The sequence below is a fragment of the Solea solea genome, chromosome 1 (assembly GCF_958295425.1).
Source record: "Solea solea chromosome 1, fSolSol10.1, whole genome shotgun sequence".
In the NCBI taxonomy this organism is placed as follows: Eukaryota; Metazoa; Chordata; class Actinopteri; order Pleuronectiformes; family Soleidae; genus Solea; species Solea solea.
In genome coordinates, this window is record NC_081134.1 from 21,667,787 (window position 1) to 21,680,270 (window position 12,484).

Below are 12,484 nucleotides of genomic sequence, written 5' to 3' on the forward strand. Positions count from 1 at the left end.
AGAAGAGTCTGCTAACGAGTAATGCACATTTTGCTTGGTTGTAATTCTTAAAATTAGCTCTTAAATATCAGACTGTAATGTTCATTAAACGAGGGGGAAAATGTAATAAAGTTATAGAAATTCTGTCTTCCTTTATTACATTAAGCTAAATTTAAGAATTCATACCTCCAAATGTGTACTACTAACTGGTAATTCAAACTTAAAGTAAGCTGTTTGATACGACAAAGTTTGATGCTTTTTCGTAAAAGTCTATTTTTTAAGACAAAAAAAAATACAATTCCCCTTATTTACTCTCTCGATAATCACATCAGCTTTTGCTGTGTGAACACAGAAAAGTCATGAGTCAGGAATCCATAACAACACTCCAATCAACAATGAGACTTTATTCACAATATGTTTACACCAATAGAACAAAAATATCTTCTGTTGTTTCTGTTTGGCTTTATGTACAGAGTTCATGTGACACTGGATGAAAAAATTATGTTAAAGTAGAAAGAACAGCGTTCGCGGGGGAAAGCAAATTACCTTTAGATCCTCAATGCAACAAAAACACAAAGGTAGAAAATCAAAGACACACTCAAAAAAATAGTTTCTACAGCAGTGTTGCAACACGTCAAAGCTGCAACACCTTTCCGACCTACTTCACTGCCAATCAACACAATAATAATAACTTTATTAATAATAATAATAATAATAATAATAATAATAATAACAATAATTATTATAATCCTTGGCTTTTGCACTCTGCTTCCTGTGCATTAAAGAAACTAAAAGTGAAGAGATAAAATGTATTTGCTTGTCAAACAAACAGCCATGCAGTAGTAGCATAATCTCTGAAAGTCAGTATTATTGGATTACCACTGGACGATCAAAAATCAGAATTTGACGGATTAGATATTTAAAAATGTATAATCCACTTATCGGCAAAAGCGTTGAGAGGAAACGTTGGATTTCCACACAAAACACAAGTTTTCCCAAATTCATCCTGAACAAACTGGCGTATCTGTGCAGGAATGACGTGAGTACTTCATTGAAAACAAGCAAACGTGCTGTAAAGAGAGAGGTTCGCAATCTCGAATCTAACCCTAATTGTACGTGGTAAAAAGTTGTAAAAGAGACTAAATCGGAGTGATAGCGGTAACGGCAGATTGTATTGTGTCGGACGCACAAATTGGTCGCAAACGTAGGTTTAAAAAAAAAAAGAAAAAGAAAAAAAGAACTCAAATCTTCACTCTCGCCCCCTGGTGACTGGCTGTATTACACGTCATAAACCCAACCTTCTCTCTGTTAGCATTAAATGTCATGTCAAATGTTATAAATGTTTAAAATGTATTATTTTTTGTCCAAAAAATAAACCACTATTTTAACCTCTATATAACCTACATTTTAATCTGTTTTAATCCAGGTAAAATAAATGTTTTATTATAATTATTATTATTTTTATTACACTGCAAAGTTCATCAAGTTAACATCAAATTTTCAAAAAATAATTATTATCACTTTTGAAATTTGCCATAAGCCGTGCAGTATTTTGTTATTTTTAATGATATATGCAGTGAATATGAACCAGAAACTCAACAGTCAAATTCAGTATTTGAGTTTTCAGTGTTCAAGAAAACAGCGAGTAAAAAGATGCCTTTGGGAAAACCATCGCAAAAAAACATGTTCAGCACAATTAAGTTTCAGATACAGAGTCCGTACACATCGTCCATTTATGCTACGTAGAAGAAGTGCAGTTTAAAAAAAACAAAACAAAACTAGCATCTTTATCACAGAAGTACTAGTCAGGGCGGCTTTTATTTCACAAACGACTCCATTCCGACGGCGGATTTTTGTTGCAGAAAAAGCCTTGTTTCCCGGTCGACAGACACATTTACGACATCGTCTAATAGTGTTTTCTGTTAAGGCAGACATTAGTGTCGCTTCACTGATGAGCCACAATATCGGTTGTCCACGATTCATGTCGAAGAAACACACACATATATTGCTACGGCTAGGCTATGCTAAAAAAAAGAGTACACCCAAGAAGAAGAAAAAAAACCGGACAACCTGACACGTTTGTTTTTTTATGTTGGTTCGACAAACGCGCTTGGACGAGTTCGCTCATTGGACGCCAAAATTCAAAAAGGCCGACTTCCTGTTGAGTTGAAGTTTTTATACGTCTGGATTGATAACATCTTCACACCAAGTTTTGGGAAATTTGGTGGCAATGCACGGGCACTATGGTAATATCGCATTTTGGCCGGACCTGTAATAATAATCCGAAGGAAAACGATAGGTTCCTCGCACAAATTTGTGCCAGGATTCGTGCTTGTGCCCTAAAAAATAAAATCACAACTATGACATTTTAGCTCATTTCCAGTATTAGCATCTTGTTTATTTTTCTTAAAATACGCCGGGAAACCAGTGCCGTGTCATCCTACAGGTAAAATTTTTCAAATTGTTTATCGACACAAAAGCAGATCACGATCCAAACTGACGATCTTGGTTTTTTCTCCCCAACTGATGCGCGACAGGTTGACACTAATCTAATGAACACAAACGATAATTAAGACACTTGAACACACAGTTATCAGTTTATCAATTAAATACAGTGAAATTCACTCTTGAGAACGGGCGGCACGGACAGTTTACGATAGCGGGAAGTTCTACGTACGCACACAACTGATTCAACGGTTTCCTGGCGTAAGACGGACAGATGAGCAGGAGAAGGAGATGAAAAATGAAATGTAGTATTTGTGCATTCCAGTTTGTACACGGACGTCGTAAATTCCTACTTTACTAGAAAACATCTTTCCATACTATCTGAGTAAATGTCTGAACTAAGAATATGAAATATTAACTCTATTTGACTCTGAGAAGTAATTAAATATTTTTTCTTTCATCCATCGTTGAATGGCGACGAAATAGTGGAAGTTTGACGTTAATCTCAGAATTCATGATGTTGATGATGTGGCTCTAATACTCTTCTGTACTGTGAGTGGCATCACAGGTTTAAAGCTAATATTCCGATTCATCTGCTTTTTCCAACACTTCAAGCCTCAAGTTCAAAAGTCAAAATGGCTGCTCTTAGCTTAAGTTAGTAAATTACTTTTCTCATTCGTGTCCAAAATACAAAGTCGTACACACACAGTGCTGCGCTCTCTTTGATGATGTTTTTGTGATTAAATGTGCTACATTAGCCTGCTAGTTGGCTACAACGCTAACATTAACCAAAAATAAAAAAGCATCCTTTTTTTTAAGTTTTGAAGAAACCTTGACGGCCATGACTCGTGCGTAGCGTCCTTCCCACTACCAAGTTACGAGTTCCGAGAAAAACAGGAGTGCACTGAATGGAAAGAACAGAGGACAAAAACAAGACGGTGAGAGAAGAGAGAGGACGGGAGAGGACGGGATGGAGGAGGAAGCAGTAACAGAGAACAGGAGCACTTGAGAAACGGACGTGAGAAAATGGCGCTCCGTACTACTGTGGAAGCGATTTCAATATGGCATTCACTTCCTCAGCAACGGCTGTCAGCGCAAACTCAAACTGATCCTGTAGTGAGAGCAAGAGCGGGAAAAAGAAGGAAGAAGAAAAGAGAAGAAGTGTTAAAATCAGGTTAGCAAGAGTGACGTCTCAGTGAAACTCAGTAGAAAAGAGAAGACGTGTTGTGTGCGAACTTTAATGTTTGTTTTTTTATTTATCTTGCATGTGAAACGTCTCACACATTAACTGTTGCTTATGCTAACTACCAACGCTAGCTGACAAATGTAGCCATGAGAGTTCATGTTAGCATTTTCCAGCTAAGTATTTAAAGGACAGCTAATATAACTGTGTTTTGTTTTGGGTGAAAGTTAGCGCTTTGTAAGCTAGGTGAAAATAGCATTTAGCTTGAGCCAACACAGTTTCTTTTGTCTTTAGCCGTTAGCCGTGTGTTGTTTAATGCTAACAAACTTGGTCATAACAGCTTACGTTAGCATTTTCTAGCTCAGTATTTACTGTATGTAAACTAAAATACTGAAGAATTTGCCGTAGACATGGAGTTTTTTCATAAGTTAAGGTGTTTTCCTTGCCATTTTAAAAACGCCTGGCAAAACATGCGTGTGCAAAGTAATGTGGGTACTTCTTTTCCATGTTTTTTTGTGAATGTTAGTGTAAATTTACAATTTAGCTTCATCTTAAACACTGAGACTATTTTTATGTTTTTGAGCCACAATGAATATAATATCATCGCTTCCACTGCAAGGAGACAAAATGTGTGTCCTTGTACATAATAACAACAATAACAATAATAATAACGACAATAATAATAATAGTAATTGATATTACTATTTTAAAATGTTTACCTTGTTCTGAACCATTCCCGGCCTCTGGTCCCGCAGATGCTCCAGAGTTGCGGCAATATCAATCTCCTTGGCACCTGTCGCACAAAAACACACACAATCAACAAAATACTGTAAAAATGTACTGTTAAAAATGATTTAACAACGTTGCACCCACTCCACCCCTGGGTCATACAACGTAATGTTTGTTTAATGTATGTATATTTTAATATCACTTAATATTCTTGTTTCTGCTGCTGTAGAAACAAAAACGTTAAAGGGCCTTGAATTTTCTTCACAACACTTTCAAGGATTTCAAAGACCCTTGGGGAAACACTTTCAAGGCCTTGGAATTTTTTTCTCTGTACAAACCTTCAAGGATTTCAAGGACCCATGGGAACCCTTAAAGGACACACAATGTCAGTGGGAGACATTTAACTTCACTTCTTTTACAAACATTTCAACTTTTTTTTTCTCCAAATTCGAAAAACTTTAAAGGATTTCAAGGACCCTTGGGGAAAAACTTTCAAGGGCTTTGAATTTGAAAACAATTCAAGGCCTATCAAGGTTTTTTAAAAATCACTCTAAAAAGACAAGGGTCATTGAAAGTCCTTGAATTCTTTTTCTCCAAATTCGAAAAACTTCAAAGGATTTGAATTATCCTCCCGGTGTTGCCTCATTGTGTACATAGGAACAAAAGAAAATGGTTTGAACGCACACGTGGGTTTAAAACATGGAATTAAGACGCTGACAAACGGAGGGCGTGGACGTGAGAGGGTGACAGCAGATACAATTCAACACAAAAAGAAAACATGAGGAATCACACAATAAAGCTGCTTTTTTTTATAAATGCACCATCTTCTCTTCGTTTTTTCACAATACAATCATTTCCTCGTTGATGTTTTCAGACGACGAGGAAGCGTCTTAACGAGTCCTTTGTGCTGCCTTTAAATAAAAACCCTTAAAAAGGATGACATTAGGGAAAAGAAACTTCCTTGCAAAGAAAAAAAGCCTTGTTGTGAGCTTCTCCCTCGCTTTAGGGCGGAGGTCGAGGAGGAGGACTGAGGAGGGAGGGAGGGAGATTGAGAGAGAGGGAGGGGAGGGTGTACAAGCAGAGAAAGAGGAGAAAAAGAAAAGAGGGAACGTTAAGGAGGTCGTGAAACACCCACGACAGCCGAGGGCCGAGCGCCGCAGCTGAAAAGCTTTTCTCTCTCTCTCTCTCTCTCTCTCTCTCTCCGAAACTCGATGGGTTTCGTTCAGTTCTTAAAAGATGAAGAGAAGGGAGGAGGGGGAAAAGGGGAAGGTAAAAGGGAAAACGTGAGAACCACAGCAACACCTCCTTGACCCTGCAACACCGCCGTCCTTCATCTGCTGTGTGAAAGAGAGCGGGAGGCGGTGGGAGGGAGGGAGGAAGAAAAAGACGAGGAGGAGGAGGAGGAGGAGTGTCTTTGATCAGGAGGAAGGATGAATGTAAGAGCTGGAGGCCACCAGCTTCTCAGGATGGACAGAAAACAGAGAAGAGGATGAAGAGCTGAGACGTAACAAGCTCATTGAAAATACATGAGGTTGACTTAGTACCCCAGAAGATTCAGCAGAGGGCAGGTGGACAACACAAGAACGAGCAACTCTCTGGAAAGCCCCTCCCCCACTCTTAGGGATATTTGGCCAGATTTTGGGCCTTCAGGTTCTTTTTTAAGGACTTTCCAGGACCAATTCCCCAAAACTTCAAGTATTGAATGAGCTGACAGAGCACCTGTAAGAGCGTCTTCATCCATAACATAGTAATTCTAACTCTGGTCTACGTACATCAAGCAACGCAGGTCATGAAACTGTAGGTGGCGCCGTAACCCATGTTCCCTAAATTACCTATGTCTATTTAGGGTATTTTCAAAAACCTTCAAGGGCCTTGATTTTTTTTCTTTTTTAATTTACAAACTTTCAAGGATTGTAAGGACCCATGGAAAGCCTTCTTGAGATCCTTGAAAGTAAGGGAATTTAGAAAAAAGAAAAAAAACAGAAAAAAATTCAAAGCCCTTGAAAGTTTTTGAAAATCAACCTAAAAAAAATGGGTCATTGAAATTAAAATTGAGTTTTTTTTTCAAATTTACAAACTTTCAAGGATTTCAAGGACCCATAGAACCCTAAATATCTATTTAGCGATTTTCAAAAACTTTCAAGGACCTTGAATTTTCTTCACAATACTTTCAATGATTTCAAAGACCCTTGGGAAAACCCTTTCAAGGGCTTGGAATAAATGTTCAAATTCACAATATTTCAAGGATTTCAAAGACCCATGTCTACAGTATTTTAGGCTTTTTACAAAAAATTCAAGGGCTTTGAATTTATTTCTCTCCAAATTCTAAAAAACACAATAATAACAACAATAAAAATGTGTTTTTTGTGTTAATGGAAAATGTTGATGTTCCTTTGATTTTGCCGTTACCTGTTTCCGTGGTAACACATTTCCACATAAGCCAACATTCGAGGGAGACTGACTTTTTTTAACACCCACCTTTAGCCATCTTGTTGAGGACCATGTCGACCAGGACATAGGTTCCAGTTCTGCCTGAGCCGTCGCTGCACACGTGGGCGAGAGACAAAGACACAGAGAGAGAGTAAATCACTTCAGATTATTATTATAATTATTCCGTGTCTTTCCGGTCATTTTTGAGCAGGTTAACGCACATAATAACTATTTTATGTTGTCATGGTGCTTGGACCCATGTGTTGCTGATGAAACGTGGATGGAGCGAGCCAAAGTTGCCCCGAATGTCATGACACGGGAACTTGTCAAAGACCAAGACGAACAAATAAGTCCATCGGTACCACGGCCTCAACTGAACAGGAAGTCGGCCATTTTGAATTTGCCGTCCATCTCAGCTTTGTAAATGAACAAACTTGTCTGAGCGTGTTTCTCGTTCCAACATTGACACATCACAGACACATCACAGACACACCGGCACATCACGACACATCAAAAACCCATCACAGACTCATCACAGACACATCACAGATTCATCACAGACACACCAGCACATCACCGACACATCACAGACTCATCACAGACAAATCAAAGATACATCACAGACACATCAAAGGCAAAACGTTATCGAAAAGGTTTTGTGGATTCAAAAAACAGGTGGCCACGGCAACCATCGGAACACTACGTTTTGTTTTAGCTTATCATTAAAGCTTAATGTACGCTGTACTATCTTATAAAGAAGTTTAATATATATTTTATTGTAAACTGGATATTTTAATTTACATTTTTTGCAGCAAACATGAATCCCTCATTTTCTGATGACACATATTTACGCACTTTGCATTGCCGTAATTGCGCGTTGGTTCGTGCTATCGGAAAAATTCTGATTGTTACTGAAAGCTGAGCAGTTGCACGTCAAAGCCAAGGTGTGGTTATTACGATAATGTCACTCGCTTTGTTGCAGGAAGTCGGCGAATCAGCGTCTTTGTCACCAGAGAGGGCAAAAAAAGTGGGAAAAACGCCTGTGCATACAGTAAGTTTTTGGCCTGTTCTTGGACAAATATGTTTTATACAGATCAAATCAAACTCACAGGATAATTTCTGGTCCTTTTATGATTAAAATAAGTCAAAAAAGTCCAGACATTCTGATGCTTAGGTGTTAAAGAGTTTATATAATATCACACCTTCACTTTTCATCGTGGAGTAAAATCGTTATATCGAACTGTGTTTAAAGAACTTAATCAAAGTGTAAAGATGAAATAAAACAGCAACATTAAAGGCCCAGTTTCAGTCTTTCTATACTTGCCTGCAGTGGACAATGATTGGACACGAGCGTCCGCGGTAGCACTTATTAACTTTCCTGTAAAGAAACAGAACAAAAAAAGAAGGAAATATATCAGTCGATGACAAACAACCACAAACACGCTGTAGAAACCACAAAGAAACAACACACACACATCAAGGTTTATTCACATCTTCAATAAAGAAACAGTTCCCAAAATAAAAGCCTTATTTTCACACCAAAGCTGCTGTTAGCGATGCTTTTGGCTAACACTTCCTGTCCGTTAGAGTTCACCACCGGTTGCAGCATTGGGAATTTTCCCACATCATTCAGACTTAGTCAGGATTTGTTCCGGTGGCTGAGAATCCAGTTGTGCAACAGTCGGAATCAAAGCGACGCCATTTTGGCAGAAAGAGAAATTACAGGTTTTGACTCATAAAAAGCACCAGGGGGCAGTATAAGGGTCTGATATATTGTGGGTCTGTCAGATTCTGCGATGTATCGCTCGATCGCTGAGGATTTAACGTGCGTAGTGAACTCTGACGCCTTGGAAGCGGCACTAGCTTTGTACATTTTTCCTGCGAACATGGTGGAGTAAACAAACTGAGTCCCTCGTATTCATACAACTCACTGTAGTTAGTGCAAATAAATAAATAAAGACAGCATGTAAACAAAGCATCTCTTCACCAACGCGGGTGTCATTTTCAGTTTATCTTTTATTTTAAAGATCGAAACAGAAAGTCTGCATTTCACATCATTATAATAACATTCCAGCACACAGTGATATTATTCTGCACTGCTTTCATACAAAGAAAAACTGAAAACATTCTTATTAAAGGCAAAGCAGTGGATTCTCCTGCCACAACTCAAAAATCACAATATTCAGCGGGTAAATATTATGTCAAACACATGGTGTGACTTTGGATGTGTGTGAACTTATTATTCCACCTGGTTCTTTTTAAATAATAATAATAAAAATAAATAATATGGAGTTAATTAAAGCAAATACTGAGGAAATAATGAGTTTGTTCACATAAATATTTTGAATTTGTCACATTTCTGTCCATGAACCATGACTGTGCTAAAAACTGATTTTCAACCACTTAACAAAGGGCTTATTAAATAAGAACACAATCTATATGTGCTTAAAGAGGACATATTATACCCAATCTCTCCAAGTTAAAATAGTTCACTGGTGTCCTAATGAACATGTCTGTGACATGCTTTGGTCAAAATACCATAGGGGTGAAGCACCATAGCAGTTCAATAACCCTGCCAAAACCGCCCCTTTCAGAACGCTCGGTTTTGTGCATGGTCCCTTTATATGCAAATGAGACACAGGCAAACACACACCCACTTCTTCCAGGGGGTTTCTGATTTGTCCTTTTTACTGCACTCACTCAGCTCCTGTTCCCTCCGCTCCGTTCCTCCCCCTCCCTCCACTTGAAATCTCTGACAATATCAACATGGCAGCGTGTGCGGAAAACAGCGAGAGTGCCGTCACAGGAAGAGACGTCCGACACAAGGATCAAGCCGAACACTGCCGAACTGTAAATCAGTTAAAAACACTTAGGGACAGCACCGGTGGCGATCAGCGAGCTGCATAGACTGCCGCTATGCACTCTCGAATTTTATAGGGACAAGGTGGAGCTAAGGTGGAGCTCTCGAGGTAAACTTACTGGTGGGGTGGTAACATTCGTGGTGAAATGCGCATGCTGCCGTCAAAATGCGCAGGGAATTCAACATAGCGTGTTTTATCGCCTATACTTACACTAAGGGGGACCGAGGACTGAGTATTCTTTTTCCACACTTTGGCGACTAGTAGGGCCTCCAGAGTCCCAAATAAAAGTATTAAAATGATTAAGAAGTTGATTTTGCATAATATGTCGCCTTTAAGTCTGTTTGGGCTGGAGAAACATTCTTCACTGTCCTGCACCAAACCCCACAGAGAAAAGCTGCCATTTTACGTCACAGCACACAGGAGTTGGTGCTCCACCGCTGCCTCCGTCAGAAAGACTTCTGTGATTGAAATACTTCGTTCACATCTACCACAGTGGCATAAACTGACCACACGAGGCAGCAGTGGCCAGCGGCTCCTGTGTCCCTGCGAGCTAAAATCATTGATTTTCTCTATGGAGTTTGGTTCAGGAGAGAAATCAGTTTGTGAACTGTTTAAAGTTGAGATAAAGGAGTGAACATATTCTAAAGACAGCGTAGACTTGATGTGATGAAGATTTCATTAAAGCAGCGTTTTTGTTAAAAGGGTAAAAATCAGTTTTCCCTCGTTCCCACTTCCTAAGAGGACGTCTACACGTCCTGAGGCTGCAGCCACACTTCACTGTAGAACTGTCGCACCACAAGGCAGAAATCATCTGACAGCAGAAGCAACAGAGAGAAGACGACAAAAGAGAAAAAGGGACGCATGACGGGGGGAAGAGGGAGGGGCAGGTACGCAGTCAAGCAAACCATGAGTAAGCAAAAAAACAAGGGGCAAGAGGTCACCACAGGTCACCGGGTACAGCAAGGAGAGAAAAAGAGGAGCAGGGAGTCAAAGGGCAGGAGGAGGAGGAGGAGGAGGAGGAGGAGGAGGAGGAGGAAAGGCCATTTGGTTGCAGAGTCACAGTCTCCAATGATCACTTTTGTGACTATGCAACTGGGCTTATATTACTAGCTGCAACATCACAAAAATGACACTGGCAACCGCTTAGTTAGCTGGTAAGACGGAGGGGAAGGAAGGAAGTTAGGAAGTTAGGAAGGAAGGAAGGAAGGAAAGAAGGAAGGAGAAGAAGAAGCTCAGTCAGTTGTGAATGAGGTTAAGAAAATAAAAACATGCGGCAGCAAGAGCACAGAGGGAGGAGAGAGACTTCAGCTCAACATCCCTCTGAAACCATCAGAAACCAACGTTATCGCCATTAAACGACCAACATCTCAGTCTCTACATACATCAGAAAGATCCCCTACTGGGACTCAAACTAAGCCACCGTGCGTCCGCAGGTAGAGGAAGACTCGTGAATCACGTCCTCTTCTGACCCGAAGCCTCACAAGCAAACGCTGGATTTACCATCACATGTTGGGATGGGAAATCCATGTTGAGTGGCCGCGGCCACCAGGCAACCTTGACACATTTATTCCTAGTGGCAGAAACTGTCACCTTCCCAAAAATTGCTGTAAAAATTGTATTTATTAATATTTTCTTCCAGTTTAAATTAGTCTTTTAAAACTACTTCAGCCTGAACTATACATAACAAATATTAATAACTGGCCACACGAGGCAGCAGAGGACCAGCAGCTCCTGTGTCCCCTGCGAGCAAAAATCACTGATTTTCTCTATGAGGTTTGGTGTGGGAGAGTGAGGGGTTTACAAACTTCAGTTTCCTGTTGGAAAAGTCTCACAGTGAGCTAAAGATGTTAATATATTTTTTCATATTTTTAGAAGATATCGTAGACTTTTGCGTGAGCATCGAAACCACACCCCCAAAGAACCTGAACTCTACTTCTTTTGTCATTAACTGTGACACATTTAACTTCCTGAAGCAACACCTCCATCTCTGAAAGGCTCTGCCCACATCTCCCATTATTTTCCAATGTTTTTCCCCTTTAAATACTGTTTAGTAAGTTTGTACTGAGCATCTCTGGGAGCCACTTCACTTTCTTTAAATCTTTGATTTAATTTACCCGAATATAAGTTGCCTTAGTTCAGCCCAAACAAAAACACGTATGAGCAGCTGTTCTGAAGAAGAACATCACACAGTCTACTCTGTTGTTGTCAAACTGTGGGTTTTTTCTTTAAGAACTTTCCAGACCTGAGTGTTTTTGTAACGTACGTTAAAAGAGGACTGAGAGCTTTGTGACGCTTCAGGAAACATAAAGTTATGATTACTTTGAGAAAAACACATCCAAAACAAACATCTTCTCAGACGACCGAGGAAGCCACTGACGTGTTTGAGGAGGATCCCTACCTGCGGAAGTCGAGGAGCGTCCGGCTGGTCTCCGGAACGTTCTGGTTGAGCCAAGTCAGGAAGTGGAACTGAGTCACGGTGCGCGTCTCGTTGGTCTGCATGTTCTTCAGGTAGAAGCTACGGACCAGGAAGTCGTCACACCAGATGTGTTCAGACACGAGGTTGACCTGCAGGAGCACGAGCAACCATCACCGTAATTCACAGTTTTAGATTCTATAATGTCAAATTTGTTGATTTTTATCTGGTAAAGAGTCTCGAAAACTAGAAACATTTAGTTATAAACTTGTTTTTCAGGTGTTTGCAGATTGTTAACTGACGACTAAATGAAACGTTAAAAACACTTTTCACACAACTGTTCAGCTTCTTAAATGTAAATATCTTCTTTAGTGTCTTTGCTCCGTTGAACAAAGAAATCATTAAAACTCAACGCTGATCAACATTTTTCTACACGTTCAACAT

The 12,484-nt window shown here is 39.7% G+C and overlaps 1 protein-coding gene across 1 annotated transcript in view; it reads right to left on the bottom strand.

Annotated features, from left to right (window-relative positions):
- Window positions 1-363: 363 nt before the first annotated feature.
- LOC131445625 (receptor-type tyrosine-protein phosphatase N2-like) overlaps window positions 364-12,484 on the bottom strand; it is a 110,515-nt gene continuing 98,394 nt past the window's right edge. Inside the window, exons 19-23 of the mRNA XM_058616432.1 lie at window positions 12,026-12,192; window positions 8,091-8,144; window positions 6,815-6,879; window positions 4,327-4,400; window positions 364-3,535 (exon numbers count right to left, since the gene is read on the bottom strand). Coding sequence (XP_058472415.1) covers window positions 3,464-3,535; window positions 4,327-4,400; window positions 6,815-6,879; window positions 8,091-8,144; window positions 12,026-12,192 — 432 coding nt within the window. The 3' untranslated portion in view covers window positions 364-3,463. The remainder of the gene's footprint in view (window positions 3,536-4,326; window positions 4,401-6,814; window positions 6,880-8,090; window positions 8,145-12,025; window positions 12,193-12,484) is intronic.